The 22,040-nt window shown below is 40.7% G+C and overlaps 1 protein-coding gene across 1 annotated transcript in view; it reads right to left on the reverse strand.

The window, feature by feature from the left end:
• CCDC175 (coiled-coil domain containing 175) overlaps positions 1-22,040 on the reverse strand; it is a 66,983-nt gene that overhangs the window by 38,219 nt on the left and 6,724 nt on the right. The window contains exons 4-7 of the mRNA XM_046647508.1: positions 19,907-20,042; positions 11,165-11,393; positions 7,586-7,708; positions 1,985-2,094 (exon numbers count right to left, since the gene is read on the reverse strand). Coding sequence (XP_046503464.1) covers positions 1,985-2,094; positions 7,586-7,708; positions 11,165-11,393; positions 19,907-20,042 — 598 coding nt within the window. The remainder of the gene's footprint in view (positions 1-1,984; positions 2,095-7,585; positions 7,709-11,164; positions 11,394-19,906; positions 20,043-22,040) is intronic.

Genomic DNA, 22,040 nt, shown 5'->3' on the forward strand with positions numbered 1-22,040 from the left:
GTCCACGCAGGGAGTTTCAATTTATGATTGAGTGATTTTTGTTTTTCCTCAATATTTCAACCTCAAAATAGGTAACAGTTTGCAAATTAAAGATTTCATGGGGGAAAATTAAGTCTTATAGATTAATAGGAAGATGAGTTTGTGCAAACTATTTTAGTTTCTTGTATATAATTTATTCTTAAATGATCTTCTAGTATATTATAAAACAACACTGTTCGATTCTTCAAATCTACCAGCCAAGATGTAGGCCACTTCTCTCCACCTCCATAGACAGAGAAAATGAACTGAGGGAGGAGATAAAAAGAATACAGAGAATTTTCTTTTATTTTGCCAAGTAATGAAGAGGAAAAAGTACAATTTTATTAATTAAAAGAGGGGCAACCTATTTCCTCAATCAACAAATTAATCAAAAGCACACTCCTCAGTGAGATTCCACATTAATGAAAACTCGTGAAATCTGGGATTGCAAAAAAAGAAAGATAAGCTTTTAAAAACGGAAAATCAATGGATCCCCATTTCTTTCTTGAACGTGTATTTAAAACAAGTTAGCTAACATGAAGACTCCTTATAAATAAAACTTCATCAGTGTAGCAAGGTTTTTAATCATAACTCCCAGAAATAATTTAAGAGCTAACCTTCCATTATGATTCTTTGACTAGTTTTTCTTTAAAATACGTATGAACTAAAACTACTGAATCACTTTCAAAGAAAAAGATTTTGTATTCTGAGTTTTAATCATAGCATTACTTGGGCTTTCCTATTTTTAAATCTGGTACTGAGTGTAAAGATTATCGCCTATTTTATGGACTGATGATGGTAGAGCAGCATTGCACAGTGCAATTGCTGTTTTAGAAGACACAATTTTTTTTTTTTTGAGAAAGATTAGCCCGAGCTAACATCCACCACCAATCCTCCTCTTTTTGCTGAGGAAGACTGGCCCTGAGCTAACATCTGTGCCCATCTTTCACTATTTTGTATGTGGGACATGTGCCACAACATGGCTTGGTAAGTGGTATGCAGGTCCACGCTGGGATCTGGGCCTGAGAAGCCCCAGCCACCACAGCAGGCCTCATGAACTTAACCGCTGTGCCATTGGGCAGCCCCTAGAAGACACAATTTTAATCACCGTATATTCAAACTTACATAGAAAGGAGCCATATTATAGCAGGATTCCACAAGTGAAGTTACTTGTCTTTTGGGGAATCTGCTCAGTCCATAATTTGTCTTTTAAATTGTCAGGAAACCCTGCGGGATAGTTCGGAAGCCATATTTTATTATAGGACCCCAGCTTCCTGTCCAGAGCTGAACCAGCTTCTGATGGGAAATCTGGGAATTCTCCTAGGAGACATTCTATTGGTCAATCCCTAAAGATAGGTGGACCCGTGACAGGTAAACTGGGAGAGTTTGGAATGGCCATGCTTAGCCATGGGCTTACCAAGAAGAGAACACAGTATGCAGATGATGAGAGAAGGAAGAAAACCAGTCATAAAAGGAAGCAGAGACCGTGGGCCTTGGGCTGGATGGAAGATTTCCTTCAGTTTCTGGTTCCAGTCCCACCGGTAAAAGGTTTTGCCCCGAGGCTTCCCTGTATTTTCTCAACAAGTTTTGCCAGTGCCCCTTTGACTGAGAACAATAACTGGAACCACATGGTGAGGTGAGTTTGCAGCCCTAAAGCAGGTCCCACTAACGTCCTCCCCCAGGGCCATGTCTGCCTGAGGGAGTCAGAAGCTGAAGTGAGGAGGAGACATTCCAAAGAGGTCCCTTCCGTGTCCTAAATTGACCACATCGTCCTCAATTTTTCCTCTTGATCATCTGAAACACTGGTTAATTTCAGAATGAAGAGGTGGTTCTGTAAAGCTGACAATCAAGCAAACTTTTGTGAACTAAGATTAGAATTCTCACCTAATATTAAAGAAATATTTTGAAAAACGAAAGGAACAGAACATCTGGAAATGCTTCAGTAAGAATAAAGTATCATGCTTACATTTTGTCCTCCATGGTCTTACAGGAGTTCTTCATTTCCTCAACCTCTTCTTCCCAATGTCTGATTGATTCCCGTAGTAGCGCAATCTCTAAATTGTGGTCACTAAGAACCTAGGAAAAAGTCAACAAAAATATGGCATTCGATCATCACCAAATGATGCATGACAGCAGTTCAATTCACTAAATATTCACATATCACCCACTCAACTTTTTCACTGGGGGCGTCTTTTAGCTAAAGTAAAAAGCAATCATTGTAATTGTTTCTTCATAAAACAAACTTGGGGTATCAGCACACTGGGTTCTTATTGTCCCCCAGGATAGAAAGCAAGAGAGACAATGAACAAGAGTGGAAAAGTAAAAGTTTATTAGCTTGAGCACAGGAGAGGCACAAGGGAGCCAGTGCAGAAAGGAAGGGGGCAGGTGACCAGCTTTAGGGAACAGGATTGTGGGGCTTTTCTTAGGCCAAGGCTCGGGGGGGAGGGCCTTGTCATGGCGTGTAGAGATGGGGCTGTGCTTGCGCCTGCGCTGTCACATAGCATGCTACTTCATGCAACCCATGTATTATTAGCATGCTAGCCCTGTACCCCTGGGTGTGATTTTTACTACGTTAATGGGGCTGGGGGCACCTTCAGTGGACTCCTGGGTGCCAGGGTGCCTGTGTAAGCCCAGGAAAGTCCCAAGTTCTTGGTGGTCTTTTTCTGATTCTCTATCTGGCTTGAGGATTGGTTAGGGGCTTATCTTGTTAGGCCAGGGGCCTTGAAGATGACCCTGTCTCATTAGGCTGCTTTCTGTCTCACTTGGACAGAAATAATCCTGAAATCATCAGAAAAAGATAATTGGGAGGGAGAGAAACCAAATACAGCAATGAGAATGTGAAAACTAGAAAAAAAACTTTCAAGGCATGAATTCATTTTGACTACCATTTAAAAAAATTAAACAAATCTGTATTTTCATAATCATCTTCAAAATATTATCCCAGGATACTAGAATGAATATTACAAAAAAGTCAAAACAAATTGGATCTTTTACCAAACTGGTTCATCCTGAAAAGAACTTCTCATAATAATTAATCAGTATTTCAGAAATGGAACAATCGGGTGAAAAAACGTTAGCACGATTTATAAGAAGGAAATACGGGTGGAGAAAATTCATAGTGACACATATTTTTACAATGCAGTTTTGGAATAAAGACAATGGAAGGGAACCTTCTCAGAGCCTTGAGTCTGCCTTTCAGCTTGTGAGGGAGCACAGGGCTGAGAGAAAAGCTGATTACACGCATTCCTCTCCTCTCTGGCACAGAGTTACCATGGATAGATTATTTCATGCTATCTAACCTCGCACATCACTGTGGAGTCAGAGAAACACCTGCGGGAGCAAAGAGGCGCTCCTGGTTATGCCTGGTGAGACAGGCAGGTGACAGCTTCCTTTCTTGAAAGCACCCACATGACTGAACTTCTGGGTCATAACTATTTGCAGAGTTAACAGGGGTCTGAAATCCTAAAACTGCCATCAGAATTAGCAGAGTATCTAAGGGACTCTGGCCAGTCATCAGGATTAGTGGTTGTATGTGGAAGGCCCACCAGGCTGGCATCTGCCACCTCTCACCCTCAGTGCCCCTGCCCTGGACAGGTAGGCCACCTGGAGAATTACACACCAGTATTTTTTTTCTGCTAGCATCACATCAGCTTGACCTGGATGCAGAGTTTTCTAAACTAAAGACACCACGCAAAGATAATCTGAAATTCCCTGTTGTCTCAATCCAGAGCCAAAATGTTGTTTTCTAATCTCAGGCAACAGTGACAACCAACTTTACCAAATACAAAGCCTTCAGCTAAAAGCCTTATAGGCATGACCTCATTTGACCTCCTCAAAGGCCCTTTGAAATAGGCAGGATTATTACCCCCATTTTACAGGTGAGTAAACTTCTGGTTGGGAGAGCCAAGATTTGAACCTGAGTCTCTGTGACACTCAGGTTTGAGCTTTAAATACTGGTAAGGTGGGGAGGGGGTGACAGGCTGGACTGCGAGTGTGGAGAATGACACTGGAGGTGAGTTTATCCCTGCCCCCTTCAAGCCTTGTCTAATTTGGCCTTAGACATCTTTGGAGACAAATTAAGGAACATATACTTCATTTTCCCAAGCTAGGTTGGTGGCATGATGGATTTAAGATTTATGAGGCCCAAAGTGGAGATAGATGAGCTGGGACATGCAGATAAAATCTGTTTTATACAACCCTATGTTCTCTTTGAGCCTAACCTGACTCATGCTTCCTTACTATGTTGATATTTAAAACACAGATAATAATCTTTGTAAATGCACATATTTGGGGGAAATTTGTGATTGCCCTAATGTTTTATAATTGGATATCATAACAGAGATATTGTAACTAATATGATCAGAACCAGCCTATACAAGGTATATAGCAGTCCCCCCGGGGGATACGTTCCAAGACCCCAGGTGGATGCCTGAGACCGCAGGTGGTACTGAACCCTATATACACTGTTTTTTCCTATACCTACATACCTATGATAAGGTTTAATTTATAATTAGGCACAGGAAAGAGATCAACAATAATAACTAATAATAAAATAGAACAAATATAACAACACATACTGTAATAAAAGTTTTGTGAATGTGGGTCTCTCTCAAACTATCTTATTGTACAAATTTAATGCCTTTTCCATCTCATCTGAGCACTTATCACACACGACGGCTGTAACTTTTGCAGTTAGAGGTGCAATAGCAAAACCAGCGCAAACTTCTTATTCCTTCTTCACAATTTTACAAGTAGAAGATCTGCTCTTACCATAGATCTGACCAACCTCAGCAATTTTCTTTTCTTTCCTTATTAAGTCAAGAATTTTATTCACCTTTTCACTTACAGGAAGCACTTTAAGCCTTCTCTTTGGCATATTCGAATTGTCAGCATCACTACTCTTGCACTTTGGGGCCGTTATTAAGTGAAATTAGGGTGACTGGAACACAAGCACCGTGATACCTCGACAGTTGATCTGAGAATAGAGGTTCTTCAGTGACTGCCCGGCAGGGAGCTTACACAGCGTGGATCCAAGGAACAAAGTGATGATTCACTTCCCAGGCGGGACGGAGTAGAAGATTTCATCACTCCACTCAGAATGGCACACAATTTAAAATTTATGAATTGTTTACTTTTGGAATTTTCCACTTAATATTTTTGGACCACAGTTGACCACAGTAAGAAGCTGTGGAAAGCGAAATCTCAGATAAGGGGGGACTACTATAATGAAATTAACTGAGCGTTCTGATAAGAAATGTGACGTTTCAATATTACTGTTGTCCCATATAGTTTTACATGTAATTTTCAATACAGATAGAAGAAATACACTAAAGACTCATTAATTCAACTAATTGTGATGGAAGATTAACAGGCATATCTGTTTTAATTAACGCAGAAGTAGTATTAACATTAACCTCTTCAATTATAGTCACATCCATAAACTTCAGTTTTCTTTTTTCTTTTTTTTTTTTTTTTTTGCTGAGGAGGATTAGCCCTGAGCTAACATCTGTTGCCTATCTTCCTCTTTTTTTTTCCTTTTGCTTGAGGAAGATTAGCCCTGAGCTAACATCTGTGCCAATCTTCCTCCGCTTTGTATGTGGGATGCCTCCACAGCATGGCTGATGAGTGGAGTAGGTCCACGCCCAGGATCCGAACCCACGAACCCGCACTGCCGAAGCAGAGCACTCAGAACTTTAACCACTCAGCCACAGGGTCGGCCTCTGGTTTTCTTATCTTTAAAATAAGAATACATAAAGAACTCACACATCTCAACAAGAAAGAAATAAACAACCCAACTAAAAACATGGGGAAAAGATCTGAACAGACATTTTTCCAAAGAAGATACACAGATGGCCAACAGGCATATGAAAAGATTTTCAACATCACTAATTATGGGGGAAATGTGAGTCAAAACTACAATGAGATATCACCTCATGCCTGTCAGAATGGCTATAATTAACAGGACAAGAAAATAACAAGTGCTGGAGAGGATGTGGAGAAAAGGGAACCGTCATACACTGCTGGTGGAAATGTAAACTGGTGCAGCCACTATGGAAAACAGTACGGAGATTTTTCAAAAAATTAAGAACAGAACTTCCATATGATCCAGCGATTCCACTGTTGGGTATTTATCCAAAGAACATGAAAACACAAATGCATAAAGACAAATGCACCCCTACGTTCACTGCAGCATTATGCACAATAGCCAAGACTTGGAAGCAACTTTAGTGTGCATCAAAGGATGAATGGATACAGAAGATGTGGTATACACACAATGGAATACTACTGAGCTATAAAAAAAGATGAAATCTTGCCAGTTGCGACAACATAGATGGACCTTGAGGGTATTACGCTAAGCACAAGAAGTCAGATGGAGAAAGTCAAATACTGTATGATCTCACTCATAAGTAGAAGATAAAAACAACAACAACAAACAAACAAAACATAGATACAGTGATCAGATTGCTGGTTACCAGAAGGGAAGGAGGTAGGCAGGAGGGCAAAAGGGGTAACAGGGCACATGTGTGGAGTGAAGGATGACAACCAGTCTTTGGGTGGTGAAAACAATGTAGTCTACATATAAATTGAAATATAATGCTGCACGCCTAAAATTTATATGATGTCATAAACCAGTGTTACCTCAATAAAAAAAATTTTTTTAAATAGTTTATCATCAAGAGAAAACTTCCATCCAAAACCACTGTTAGTAAGACCAGAGGAAGTGACGGCAGCGATTAGGGATGTTAAGCGAAATTCTCTGATTTTGATCCCACAGCAAAGAGCTCAGTCTGTATTTTCACAAGATCCCTAAATTCCATGTACATCAGTTTGAAGCTGACGCTCTTGGTGGCTGCAAGCAGGTCTATGCTCTGACCTTCCCAGCGTCCTGTGCTGGCGGTTTCCCAGATGGAAAGGCCTCCGACAGTCTCTTTTTGGTTTGATCTATTTTACCCTCTTGTCTGATATGTTCAAGTGTTTTTAATCACAACTCTGGCAAAAACAAACAAGTAAATAAATAAATAAATAAATAAGGATAATACTCACGGAATATTTATCACAGTGCTGAAGTATTTTCTGACTCAAATAGACAAATGGTTCCCCTTTCCATATTAATGTTCCTGTGCCCAATATAAACGGAGAGCCTAGACTCTGTTTTATTATCACACATTCAGAATTAAGGAACCTGACCATGGTTATTGACTTTGTTTTGTAAAATAAAGCAACCTCATAGAAATGTTATATATAGTTCTGTATGCATTTGGTCGGTTCTATCTGCATTTTTTAAAATCATTTTTACAGTATTTTAGCCCATCAAATGAGATTTGTATCTATGCCATTCCAAACTTCCGTCTTCCCACCATATTCCTGAAGAAGAAAACACAATTACACTGTAACACTTTAAATAAAGTGACAGAATACGTTAACATGCCCAAAAAAGTTCCCCAGAATGGTATGAATAGGAATTAAAGTTGAGTCCTTTTTTAAAACACCCGCTACCGATTATAGTGAGAGCAGTGTATACTGAGGTGAGGTCAGGCTTGAGAAAACATAGCTTATTCTTTCTTACCACTGTGCTGGTAGTAACCGTTTCTTTAACTTTTGACATTTTAAGCCTTAATTTATCCAATTCTTTCTTCTTTTCATAAGTCTCATTTTTCTTAAGTTCACAGCATTTTTTATATTCATCAATCTGTGGTGACAAACACAATAAACCAATCAAAAAGCTTATGAGGACAACACACTTTAGGAAATCTTTGTTTATTTTGTCAGCCAAATTCATATTCAATCTAAGTATACCATAGTCAATCTATCAACAAATTAAAAATTAAAAAGCAAGGTTTTCTTGTTTTGCAGCATCACAGGAAAAATAGTGAAACACAAAGACCAAAGAGTAATTACAAAAAGTTGAAATAGTAAATTTATAAGAGCAATAAAACAATGATCATTAATAGCAAATTATAAAAGCAACTGCCATTGTAGAATTTACTAATAAAACACCAAAGCAACGGTTACCAGATGGACAGTGTGCTAAGACCAGGAGAGTCAAAGGAAGGAATGAAGAATTGTCTGGACATCTAAATTCACATTATGTAACGGGAAATAAAACAGACTGAAGACTGAGTAAACAAAATCATTGAAGATAGGGCAGGTCACAGTCCCGGACAACTTCTCACCATTTTACCAAGATCAAGCCGATCCCCATCACTTGTCAGACCCTGACAAAGTGAGTCACTCTCTTATCAAAATCAAACACGTCATAGATTTGTCTGGCAAAATGAATTATCAAGAACAAAGTAACAACCTAGTAGTAAGGCCTGAGAAAGCACATTCAACTCTGTATCAAAGAGTTATGAAAACATACGTTTGGATGCTTTCCCTCAAAGCCACCAGCCAATTCCCCCAACGCAACTACTCCGAATGAATGTGCTCGTTAGCACTTATCTCTGCACCAGGGCACAGTCGCATGTGAGTGAAAATTTGTGATTAACAAATTTTGTCGAAAATTGGAATTCTACGTTCATACTTTGGACTAAGCCTTCTTCCAAGGTATTGCGATTGTAGAAATATTGGTAAAGGGTATATTGTTTTGTTAGGGGAGATCTTATGGATTTGAAGACTCTCTGCTACCTGTAACAGGTTTTCCTTTCTCATAGGAAGTAAAGAAAAGTAACAGGCTGTTATGACAGCCTATCACGAACCTTCAGTGAATGGTGGTGGCTGATGCCTTAATATCCTCCCTAGTTGGTCTAGCCCAACTGTGGCACATGGCATTCCCTTAGGATCCATTATTTTTCCAGGGGTGGGCTCTGTCTCAACCTGACCAGATCAGTCACAGCAAGAAGACTTACGGTTCTTGGTTGGGGAAGGTTCTCCTCTTTCTATCTGAATAAGGAAGCACATAGTCCAGCTGTCACGGGCGGCCATCTGGTGACCATGAGGGAAAGCAGCCTTAAGATGAAGGACGGAGGAAAGGAGGGATGAGCCACTGAATTAACTAGTCCTGGAGGCTGTGCTACCTCAGGAATTCCTACTGTGTGAGATAATAAATGCTCTTACTATTTAGGCCAGTTTGAGTAGGGCTTCTGCTATTTGCATCTGAAAGTGTCCTCACTGGTGCCCTTTTCCAGGGCGATAGACCAGGGCCAGGCAAACCACTATCTGTGGGCCAAATCCGCTCCCACCTGTTTTCGTAAAGCCACTCTCCTTCATTTAGGTGTTGTTTATGGCTACTGTTGTATTGAAGTGGCAGAGCTGAGTAGCTTCCACAGAGGCTGTTATGTCCTGCAAAGCCCTAAATATTTCCTGTCTGGGCCTTTTCAGAAAAAGCTTGTAGATCCCCAAGAAAGACCATTCACATAAGGGAGAAGAACCTATCATATTTGCAAATTCCCTTTTTGAAACCCCTCTGGGTTTCCTTTCTTGTGTTTTAACATTTATATTAAAGAATAGGAAGGGGGAGAAAACCTTCCCCTAGGGCTTAACATGAAGTTAGAAACTCATTCATTCAATAGAGTAATATTATAGGGTGCCTACCACATACGAGGAATGCCAGGTCCTGGTCATGGCGTGAGGACACAGCAGTGAACACAGCAGACAGTGCCTGCCCTAAGGGGCCTTCCTTTTGGTGGGCGAAGTACAGATCCGATGCCATCGCTTCCCAGGGGAAGCGAAGAAAAGGGACAGGGCCCCCTCCTCACTCCCCACCGCCTTTCAAGTTGTCACTCAGCTGTGCACACACGGACACACCCACTTTCAGCCCCTGTAACTTAAGTGAGCCGCTCCAGCTTGGGGGCTGTGGACTGCTCAGAGAGAACACAGGGTGCTTTCAGCAGAGGGCTGGGAACAGTGGGGTCACATGAGTGGCCCTCAGCATTGTTGTGGACGGGGAACGAAAACAGGAAAGCTCCTTTTGGTCCTTGTTGTCCTGAAACAATTTCATTGGGATAACAATAAATAAGGCCCAGCCCAGTGCTGGAGCCCGCCACTATTTTTGAGACATGGATTTCAGTGAATTCCAGCACTGCAGCCCAGGCTTCAACCTTGAAAAGGTCCAGGGAACTCGACAGTTATGAATTCTGTTCGGCAGCAGCAGGCTGTCCAAGGGACTCCTTGCCAGCCACTTCACCAAGAGCCTGTTCCAAGGATGACCAGGGCTGAGCTATCCACACTCGAGAAAAATAACGCGTGGTTTTAGTGTGAAACTATTTCTGAAGATGTAGGCACTTCGAAGGATAAAGAGGCTCAGACCTGATTGGAATTTATGAACAGCTCAAGTCTTATCACAGAACTAACCACCCTGAGAACCAAATGTTGGTCACCGCCAGATTGGGTTCCTCTAAATTTTAATTAAGACTCAAGAAAAGCAATTCAATAAATGTTCTTTTCTTCCTTTCTTTCTTTCTTTTTTAAAGTATATCAGGGTTGGGAATCTGAGTCTGATTTCCTGCATTGATAACCTGAGGTTATGCCAGCTCCCATTGCAGAGAGCGCAGCGCCAGCAGCTCAAAAACAATTCTCACCGTGAGCTCGGCCCCCTCTGCAGGGAGGAAGAAGACCTTATGTGGAGACAGCCTTGCCTCTCCTGAGGCAACTGGAAGCAGAAAGAGGAGGAAGCGGTCATAAACCATTCAAAGTCGAATTTCAATTAACATGGCCTAGCAGACAGCAAGATGCAGCGGTTATCCCGTCCCACCCTCTCAAAACTACTGGTCCCGAAATACTCCATTCTCCTGGGGTGCTTGGCTCTGCCCAGCCCCTCTGTGGGCCACTCCTCTCAGATTCATTCAGCAGGAGCCACAGACTCTGGCAGAGCTGAACTCCATGGTCCTGTCCATAGAGACACGGCCTCAGAACTAGCAAGGGCAACCAGATAACTTGGAGGCAAATGGCTTGTCCCTAATGAGCTGCAGATGAGCGAGGGGCCACCCTGGTGTTACAGATCCTGTCATTCATGTTTTTTCCCACAAACTGAGATGCTGCCACACAAGCAATGCTTCCCCAAGGGGCTCCAGTGTCTTTGAGTCCCTACCCTATGATCGCAGAAGATGCCATAGGGAGTGCTTGCTAGCCTTGAGGACAAAGAAATCATTTCCCATTTCTTGCCTGAATTCTGTACATATTTTAAAGAATAAACCATACCACTTGCCTCTTCATTCAATTTTTGTTTTCTTTTCAAATATTCTTCTCTTTCTTTTTCCATTTCCTCCTGTATATCTTGAACCAATTTTTTTTGCAATTCTATTTCCTCCTTCTCCAAGTTTATTTTGGTGTAAGTCTCATTGATGTGAACAGCAGTAGCAGCTTTTTCTTCCATCATGTGGTTGAGTGACACAACAGCCTTTTCATGTTGCCTTGCCAATTCCTCCTGCTTTTCACTAGGAGAAAAGAATCATTCATGGTATGAAAAGGATGGCTTTTACAAAAGGAATTTAACGTCTGTCTGGTGAGACCAACCACCATAAAGAGGAAAATTGTAAGGGACAGCTATTTTAGAGTTGTATTTGTGCTTGCCTAAACTTGGTTGAGACGACAACAGAAGGAAACACAAGACAAGTGTCAACCTTGCAACTGTTCACCACTGCAAAAATGGCATGTGGTCCTGCCTCACCCTACTTGTCCCCACATACCAAGTAGTAACTACAGGACATTTTGGTTTAAAGTATACACTGATTCAAAAACAGTTTTGACCAGGTAAATAGAATCTGGCTACACAAATGGCTTGTTACATAGCATCACCATCAATCTTATCATCCTGAGATATGTAGTGAAGCCAAAGAAGGATTAACATCCCACCAGCCCTCCAGGCACCTTCTGATGCCATCACTCTGCAGGGAGAACCCAGGAGAAAGCTAGCCTTCCTCTGACGGACAGGAGTTGAGGAGGAGGAGGTGGAGTGCATCTTCACTGTTCAGAGGATGCTGGAAACCTAATTTGAATCCTCTTATCTTCTCCTATCTGCAGCCAAATATGAGTTCAAGGGGAGATATTAACCTCACATATCTATTGCTGGCCACATACTTTGGAGGAAGACCTTAAGATTGCAAAAAACATCTACCCCGGGGCTAACAAGAAAAGATTTAGAGGAGGGAAGTTGGTGCCATTTCTAGAGTTTCCTTTTTTAGACACTCCTGCAATGTAAAGACCTTTTTCCTTTTTCTAGTTCCCAGGGCTAAAAACTTTAATTCAAGGGGATTGTGTGCAAAGACCCAGGAAAATGGAAACAGGTTGTTGTTAAGTTTATTTTCCAGAAGTAAACTCCTCCACAGAAACGCAATAAAAAGAAGCCCAAGATAAGAGGGGGTTAGGTAATGGGTGCTTTGTGGGTCTAGTAGAGGAAGCCTTCCAAGAATGAATCAACCTAAAGATCGAGTAGCCTCAAGGAAGCAAAGCAAAACAAAACAAGTCAAATCAATAAAACCTAACCAGGAGCCAGCCCAGTGGCACAGAGGTTAAGTTCTCACGTTCTGCTTCTCAGTGGACTGGAGTTTGCCAGTTCAGATCCCAGATGTGGACATGGCACCACTTGGCAAAAGCCATGCTGTGGTAGGCGTCCCACATATAAAGTAGAGGAAGATGGGCATGGATGTTAGCTCAGGGCCAGTCTTCCTCAGCAAAAAGAGGAGGATTGGCAGCAGTTAGCTCAGGGCTAATCTTCCTCAAAAAAAAAAAAAAAAAAAACCTAACCAGGTGATTGTGACCGGTTGAGAGGAGAGCACTCAAAAACCAAATATGGGACCTAGGGAAAACCCACCTAAAGAGCTCTCACAGATTCAGGTTTTGAGGACTATCCAGAAGAAGACCACCTGTCAGAGAGTGTGGGCACCTTGATATACATCTTTCTTTGGAAAATGGATGCAACAAGTAATTGTAGGCTGATGATGCCAGTTCATTAAGAAACCCACCTTTCGTTTGTAATTTACTTTTCCATAAAGACTTCTCTTGAGCAGTGATTCTCACAGTGTGATCAGGACCAGCAGCACCAGCATTACCTGGGAACTTGTTGGAAATGCACATTCTCACTCCCATCCCCTAGACCTACTAAATCAGAAATCTAGGGGGAGGGGTCCAGTAATTTGTGTTTTAACAAGAACTCCAGGTGATTCTAAAGCACACTCAAGTTTGAGAATCACTGGTCTATAGGGGTGTGATGGTGCAAGCCCATTAACATGAGTTTTCAGCTTGGGTATTATTGTCCTCGTTGTCAGTTTAGAAATTGATAGTCTCGTTTATATGGCAGGCTCTGGTGATTGTGGCTTGCAGGCACCATGCATAAGTCTGCATTGCGGATCCCCAGCAGGGGTGAGAGTATGCAGCATTTCTCAAGCTTATGTGATCACGACCTCTCTTCCTTGTGGAGCGTCTCCCAGCACAGGTGTTCTGAGGGCCTGTGTGGGGAAACGCGTCCCTGGGCCTCAAGGTCTCCACGTGATTCCTGAAGCTTTGCAATCTGGTGCACCAAGCAACCTTCTGATTATTTTAGCTTCCCAAGAAGAACTGTTCACCATAATGAGGGCCCTCTGAACATTTTCTTGGCATAGTCACAGCAGGATCTCAGAGAAACCCACCAGAGGCCACCTGGAATCTACACTGAACCACCATTCAGTACCAATAGGGGCCCATTGACCACCCCTGGGATCACTGCATTCTTCAGGTGACCATGTTGAGTTCTCCTGAAACCCAGACTTCCTTATTTTAAATTGATGGTTCAGAGTTTATATGAGCTGTTTTAAGCCTTAAGACTAGGTGTCCTAAGGGGATACCAGTACAGACCCTAGGTAAGAGGAACCTAGGGGGATCTCCTAGGAAAGAGAAACCTAGGGGGGATTTCCTAGGCCAGGGGAGTCAAGGAGGAACTTTGGAGTGAATGAGGCAGGCTGACCTTTTAAATTTGGCTTTAAATTGGAAAGAATTGTGTTTATAAAGTCTGAACAAACTGCTTGTTAGAGAAGTGAGAGACTGAACATGTTCAGCTCTGAAGAAAAGGGGTATTGCTCCTCTGGGCTGAAAGGTGTTCTCAGGCGACTGAGAACCTCAGTGGGAGTGTTGGAAGATCAAATGCCTCACAACATGTAGTGGTTCCATAGGGAACTTCACCATCATTCACGTTAATTAATTAAAAGCTCGTCTGGGGAAGCTCACATGGGGGTTGGTCACCCAAGTTCCAAGCCCCCATGGCAGTTTTATGCTGCTGGTGGGAGAAACTGAGGCACGTAAGAGAGTGTTTATGACCTTTCTTTAGGGAGTAACACTCACAGGCAGCACACTTCTGACCCACCACACTGTCCCTAGGAGCTTTTCAGACTTTATGGCAAAACAAAACTAAAAGAAAAGCAGGAAATCAAGCTTCTAAAAAAGCCCCACCAATGCCTGAATGGGCAGCCTCTCCTCAGAACTCTGGCTGTCTTCATGCTGAGACTTGCAATTGCTTAACAAAAGAGGAAATATTCCCATCCCAGATTCCTAAGACTGAAAGAAAAAAAATGGGAAAAGAAGTTTTTGCAGACAAGATGAAAGCACCCTTGCCCAAAAATCTAAGGAAAATCTTTGTTGTATCTGTCTGTTGTTTATGTGTGTGTCTATATATGTATGTTATAAATGTATGGCATTTTACCTCCAGATGGTATAATTTCTAAATAACTTTATTCAATTGACTTAAAGTACCTGTTTACAAAAACTTTTATAAATGAAACTAACCCAAACATCTTTCAAGTTAAGGTGAGATGAAATAATCTTTGGTAAATGAAAGCTTGTTTAAGTTTGTTGGTTTGATTAAAATAGGCATGTCCACAGAGTTATCAGCATTGGACATGATGCAGACATGCAGCCTTTATTCTATGTTTACTGGTCAGATAAGCTGATGTTGTCTCTATTACAAAACTGGTTAACAAAAATAATAACTTAAAATGATGGCTAATTTTGTATAATGTCTCATAAAGTCTTGTAGGCAATCTAAATAATTATTGGGAACAAGTAACCAAATAGATGTGAAAAAGATGAGTGTTGGGTGAATTTTTAACAATAATTATGTGTTATGGTGTATGTACTTAAAATAGCTTCCAAAATTTCTTTGGTAACTTGAAACTTTGAAGTTTTGCTACCTTCATTTAAATGCTAAAAATTTATTAAATATCTAGATCATCTCTAAATACAAAAATATTAGACATTAATTATTAAATATAAGTTGAACTACTCTTGGCTTCTTATTACAGAAAAACTAAAAGGCGTTTCACTCTATTAGTCAACATGTCGTATTTTGTTAAAAGATTGTACTATGAAGTAACATATTTTTAGAAATTATAAAAAGTGTTTATAAGTTTCCCAAGCAACAGAATGCTAACGTAAAAAAAAAGTTTATAATTGCTTACTTCTTAGTTTTCACTAAAAATTAACATTTCTAAGGGTTAAAGAATTCTAACGTATGTGATTAAGCTACTAAAAATTAAGGAAAATATATGTGTATTCAAGGAATGATGTATGTTTTCCGTAAAGAAGGTATAAAGAATGGAAATATTTATGTTTGCTTTGTTAAGAAAGATAAATTTGTCCAAAGTACTAGAAGGAAAAAAAGGAAAGCATGGGACAAATTCTTAATGTAAAAGAAAGTGACAGAAGGTTGGTGAAAGTAAAACCCTGAGGAGCTTTGTACATGGTCAAGTTGGCTAAGACTGAAATGAATCTAATTAAATAAATGAGTTTTAATATAAAAAGTAAGCTGGTACAAGAATTAGAATTTGCCTTTCTCTCTTAAAAGGGATAATTTTCTTAAACTCTTGGTCTGCTCTTGATAAAGAAGTTATAACAGGTTTTTATTTTTGAGTAAGTTTACCTTAAAGACAGGAGATCTATGTTTGGTTAAGATAATTGCCTATGTTCAAAAAGACTGAGGTCTCTCTATTAAGGTACAAGCTCCCCATAATTCATATCCTAAATGAAGTCTTTATTTTGACCTTCTTTGAGAATTTTCAGAGGGCCCCTGGGGCTTCTCAAAGAAATTTGTTCTCTCTTCCTATAAAGAGGGAGGTACTCATTAGGCTTGTTTGGTATGCTAAATTGCATAGGAAGCATTGTCAAGTAAATGATGATAAACCTTTTTAGGTCATATTGTGTAAGTAAATATTATTCACTATTTTAAGCCTGCTACCTTGCTTCCAACATCACAAGAGGAAAAGATCACTACTGCATTCTATTATTTAATTGGTTTACAGATGGGTCTTACTTAAATGATAACCAAGGATGTTATCAAGCTGGATATGCTGTCCAGTCTTGAGAATGCCCACTACTTTCTATTAACTCTGCTAACCCAGTAAAAGACTTCCTTCTATAGGCTCAAGAAATTGCCATAGGGAAATATATATATATATATATACACACATATATATAAAGGTGGCAACAAAAAGGGGGAAACAATACTTTTGGAAACTTTCTCCCACAGTAGATCATAAAGCCTACACTCATTGTGCTATATGCCCAAGATATAATCTAGGAAAACTATTTCATAAATCACAAGGCCAATTTCTCCTTCCTAATGGACCCTTTGAGCTATGACAATGGGACTTTGTCCAAATTCCATCATCTCAAGGATATAAATATATCTTGTAAGGATCTGTATGTTCTCACATTGCTTTAAGGCCTTTCCTTCAGAAGACTGATGGTTTTAGGCAAATTATTATTGAAAAGGATAATTCTTGCTTGAGGAATTCCTACCAAGTTAATACAGTGACCGAGGAACTCATTTCACCAGACAAATAATTAAATCTATTTATAATATTTGGCCCACAATGCAGCATTTCCACTGTGCTTACCATTCCCAGTCCTCAAGAGTGATGGAAAGAACTAATGGCACAATCAAAACTCAATTGGTAAAGCTTTCAGAAGCATTTACTTTCTCATGGCCAAAAGCTTTTCTGCTAGTGTTCCTTAATCTTAGATCTACACCTTTTGGTAAACATTGACTGTCTCCTTTTGAAATAATAATAATAATAGGACAGCCTATGCAATTAGATGAGGAAATATATGAACCAACTTTGCTTAAGGGAGATATAGTACATTGTTGTCAGGATCTCATTGAGATGCTTAAAAGAAATGAAAGGTTGGTCTCTGATTCTTTTCACCAAAAGCTCCCAGACCTTAAGGATCGTGGACTATAACCTGGAGAATTTATTTATCAGAAGAGGCATCAAATAAAAGGCTCTTAATAGCCCTGTTGGAAAGGACCATACCAGGATGGGAAGAAGACAGCATCTGTTGTAGACAGTTGTCCCAAGATCCCAGATCAAGCCTGTATTCCCAACTTTATATCCCCTCATTTAAACCTTTGTTATGCTTAAACTGTAAGCTTATTTTATAATTGTTCCCTTTAAGGTTTCAAAACACTATCATACTTAAAGAAACTGAATGATTTGGAACAGACCAGTCTTGAAGGCCAGGCATTTATCAGGTAGCATCTAATGGAACTCAGTGGTTGTACAGAACAAATCTCCGGCCTTGGCTACTGCTGGGATGGCTAAAACACTGCACCTTGACTTTCCCTTGGAAGCAGGGAAGGATTCACACTGAGCTAACACCTGTTGCCAATCTCCCTCTCTTTAAGGCCAGATGGGTTCATTCAGTGTTCCACTGGTACAGCCACCAAGTGGCTATATTTGTTCCTTCTTTGGGGCTGGAACATGTCATTATCACATATGGAAGCCCTGACTAAATTTACTCAACAAGCCCTTAATGGTAGTCAAGCAGGAATAGCCGTATTAAACACTAAAATGTCTTTAACGAAAAACGTTTCCTTCAAAATAGAATGGCTTTAGATATTTTAACGGCATCCCAAGGTGGTACATATGCAATCACTCAAACTGAATGCTGTGCTTTCATGATAAATCTTCCAATGCGTCATCTCTGCTAAAGCACGTGAAGAAATAGGTGAATGCCTTATGTGATCCTACACCCAGTCTTGCATTGTTTGGTTGGCTCCCTTCCAGTATTGGTACCCTTTTTCGATCCAGATTTCAATTCCTATTTCTATTACTTCTTGGAATTCTTGTACTAGACATAATATTCAAACTAATCGCTGTTTTCTTTACTCAATGTTGTAAGACTGGCATACAAACTAGAGTAATGGTTGCTCGGCAACTTGAGATGGTCGACCCATCTTATAACACTGGACAAATTTCCTTTTCTGATAAGGACTATGCCTAACGTCCTAACTAATGTTTTCAAATTTGTTGAATTATTATCATTGTTATTGTACTTTTTCTATAATTATGAACAGTGTATACATAAGGAGTCATAGAAAAGCATGTATACAATGTTTGTGCAACAATCTAAAATTAAGTGAAAATTATATAACCTATAAAATGCTCCCTCTGTTAATATATATACCTCTATGCTTGTCCACTATATCTATTTCCCCCCAACATGGACAAATAGGTAAATAAATTAGATAAAACCCTGGCACCAAGGGACAAGATGGACCAGGGCAGGCAACAACCACCCTGGCACTGAAGGACAATATTTTGATCATCAATGCTTTCTATCAAAAGATTATAGATCAAAAAGGGAAAAATGATAAACAAATGGCAAGCAATAGGATATACTTGAGGATATAAGGAAGCCATTTGTTGTAACTCTAATTCTGCCTGACTTTGTTTTTCCAAAAGGGCCTGACGTGGCTGTTGAGCATGCATTGTATATCTGCTTTAAGCATTTGCTGTGCCCCAAAGACAAGAACAAATGCCCTTAAGATAAAGGTGCAACTTCCCCCCACACTGACATTTCCTTAAGGATAATCATCTCTCCCCAGGCTAGGAAGTGATTGCTGCACCCACCCTGTGACCACCCAACTCAAGATGGCAGACCTACTACCTGCTGTGTGAATTGCTGTGCTGGCTAGGCAATCTCATGACTATTGTAAAAGGGACATTCCTATCATACGTGATGGATGATCTTTGTTCCAAGAGGGTATACAACCACTCTGTACACCCCACTGCTTTGGTGCCCTTCCTTCCTTCGGGAAGGAAGGCCCCAGGCTAGGCTAGTCCTCAGATCTGGCTCATAATAAACTTACCCCAATTTTGATTTATAGATTGGTTATAGATTATTTTCATTGACAATTTCTTACTCTAACAAACTGACATTCTGATATTTATGCATCAGTCGTACAAATTTGGCCACAGTGCTGAGTTTTTCTTCAGGGTTCCACTGTCTTTTCTTTCAGAATATATCTCTTCCTCCATGAGCTGCGTAAGTCAAGACTTCTAATTCCCCATTTTACAGATAAAGACAACGAGGACCACAGGGTGTGAAGTGCTGGCAACACAGCTCAGGAATAAAGGAAAGAAGCTAACAGGCGTCAGGTCCTGAGCTACAGGTACTTACATACATTGTCTCATTTAATTACGGATAAAATTATGGAACTCTCTCCTGGGAACCAATATCCACTGCCTGCCAGTACATCATGACTGAATATCTTTAAGGCATTAGATTAGCGACAATATATCTAGTTTGATATTATATTTACAACACAATACCAAGCAAGATTTCTTGCTTTGGTAGTTGAGTGTGTAAACTCAATTTTACTAAAATGGAAACTAAAACCACCATGAGCCTCTGCCTTTGGAGGTGGCGGTTGAGGCAGTGTGGTTTACACACAGTAGGTGCTGCTGGGAAGCTGGCTTGCCTCTGACACTGTACAGTGGTAGAAGGTTTTCTGCTTTCCTCCCCCACTCTCTGCAGTATCATACACCCCTCATGGGTCCAGGGCATCTTTCACCAGCGATCTCCACCTCTTAACCTGCCCTGCAGCGGTTCAGGCCAGAAGGCAAACCCCTTCGGACAATGTTCCCACTCCAGTCCCAGACCCCAATTCCCTCAAGTACTGAATAAAAAAAATACCTACCCCAGAGCTGTATTAATATTTTTCAGATCAAGTATTCTCTTCTTCAGAGACTCTATTTCATTATTCATCCTTGAAATTTTCATTTGTAATTGATTTATCTCAAAAAGGTTTAATCTGCGAGCATCTCTGACACATTCTTAAAAGTAAGTGGAAATGTTACTAAATTATTTGAGAAACAGCACAATTGTAGATACTGACTTTTCAAATCACGAACAATTATGACTTTTGGGGAAGTATTCTTTTAATTATGCTCCTGTATCTGACACCTCTTACTCTCCCCTTTGGACCCTCTCAATCTTACCTCTCCATCATTTCCCTTGTTGCTGCTGTGGTGACCAGCTTTCTAAGGGCTCTCAACAACTTCAGGCTATGCAGTCTGACAGCATCTGATTCCTGCCTGTTCTATCCACCTCTCACCTCCTGTCTAGGACTTCCCTGTTGCCTCTGCCACGGGACTTCTTTAGACACCCACACCCATGCACGTGTCACACAAAGTGTGGGAGAGGGGGCAGCCACTGGACCAGTGACAGACAGAAGCCAGTGCCTGGATGGTCCTCAGAAGACATAACACTGTGTCTTGGGAGCATATTCTCATACTTAACTAGTTGCACTTGGCAGCAGTCAACATCACATGCACCCCACATTAGCTCTCCTGCTCCCTACTTTGGTCTCCTTATCCCAGCCTCCTCCTCTTTGGATTGTACTCCCCAATAAAATAATAGTGCCAAAGCCATTGCCTCTGGCTCTGCTTTCTGGGGGACCCAGAGTTAAAGAACTAATTATTCAGAGCTGGCCCAGTGACGTAATGGTTAAGTTCACGTGCTCTGCTTTAGTGGCCTGGGGTTCGCAGGTTCAGATCCTGGGTGCAGACCTACACATTGCTCATCAGGCCACTCTGTGGTGGTGTCCTACACACAAAATGAGGAAGATTGGCAACAGATGTTAGCTCAGGGCCAATCTGCTCACCAAAAAAAAAAAAAAGAAACTAATCATTCATCAGTAAATAGCAAATCAGTGTAATCACACAAGACTTCAAGGATTACCTTAGTGCATGATAGACAGGTGGTAAAAATGCAGGAATTTTTTAACACTGCTGTTTAGAAAGGTACCAGACTACCCATTTCTACACAACAAATACCCAAGAAACTAGCTGATAGCTCCCCTGAGAGAGCTAGGTTATTTTTTCTAGACTACTAGCTAAATTTGCTCTTTCTGGCAGAGCTTCTTCAACTTTGTCTCAAATGTGCCTATGCATTCCCTGGGGATGCTGCTGAAACATGGATTCTGATGCAGTAGGTCTGGGGTGAGCCTAGAGGTTCTGCACTTTGTAATGAGCTCTCAGGTGATGCTGACATTGCTGATGCAAGAACCATACTTTGAGTAGCACAGTTTTATAACATAAGGCCAACTACATTTACTTGGTTAAGTATTCAGTGTGTATCTAGGACCTTATAAGCTAGCATGGTATTTCTTTTTCCTTCTAAAATATTTTCCCTGACTATAAAAGTAACCCAATCCGGAAACTAAAGAAAAGCAATCAAAGAAAATAAAACAAAAAACATTCTTAATTCTGCCTTTGGCACAGATTCTTCTAAGTCTTATTCTTCCTCTGCACAAAGAGTTTGCTGTATTTTCCCTGCCAAACCAGACTAACACCAGGCGTATTGTTTTATAACCAACCATATCAGTCAGGGTCTAATTAGGACATAGAAATCTCATAGTAAATTGAATAGGGAAATTTTAATATAAAGAATTAGTAACTATAACAGAGGATTCATGTAATGAGAGGATGAATAGTAAGAAAGCAAAGAGAAGTCTAAAGAATTCAGGAATAGCAGGCATGAGGAGCAGCCACTGTCTCTAGGGCTGAGAAAGAGTGCCCCCGAGGAAGCAGCACCTCCAGACCCGAGATCTAGACCTCACTGGAGAGGGCTATGGTTCACTGCATGGCAGAGAAGTTCATGAAATCCTGGGCTGGCAGAACGTGCTAGAAATCTGTCTTCTGGGATATTGGAGGAACCTGTCCACAGGGAGGTGCCATACTTCAAAACTCACTGCAAAACCACCCAAAAGATGCTGGAGAACTGTTCAGAGGGAGGTGCCTCCCTGGTAGCAGTGTGGCTGGTAGTGTGAA

The sequence above is a fragment of the Equus quagga genome, chromosome 20 (genome assembly GCF_021613505.1).
Source record: "Equus quagga isolate Etosha38 chromosome 20, UCLA_HA_Equagga_1.0, whole genome shotgun sequence".
Classification (NCBI taxonomy): domain Eukaryota; kingdom Metazoa; phylum Chordata; class Mammalia; order Perissodactyla; family Equidae; genus Equus; species Equus quagga.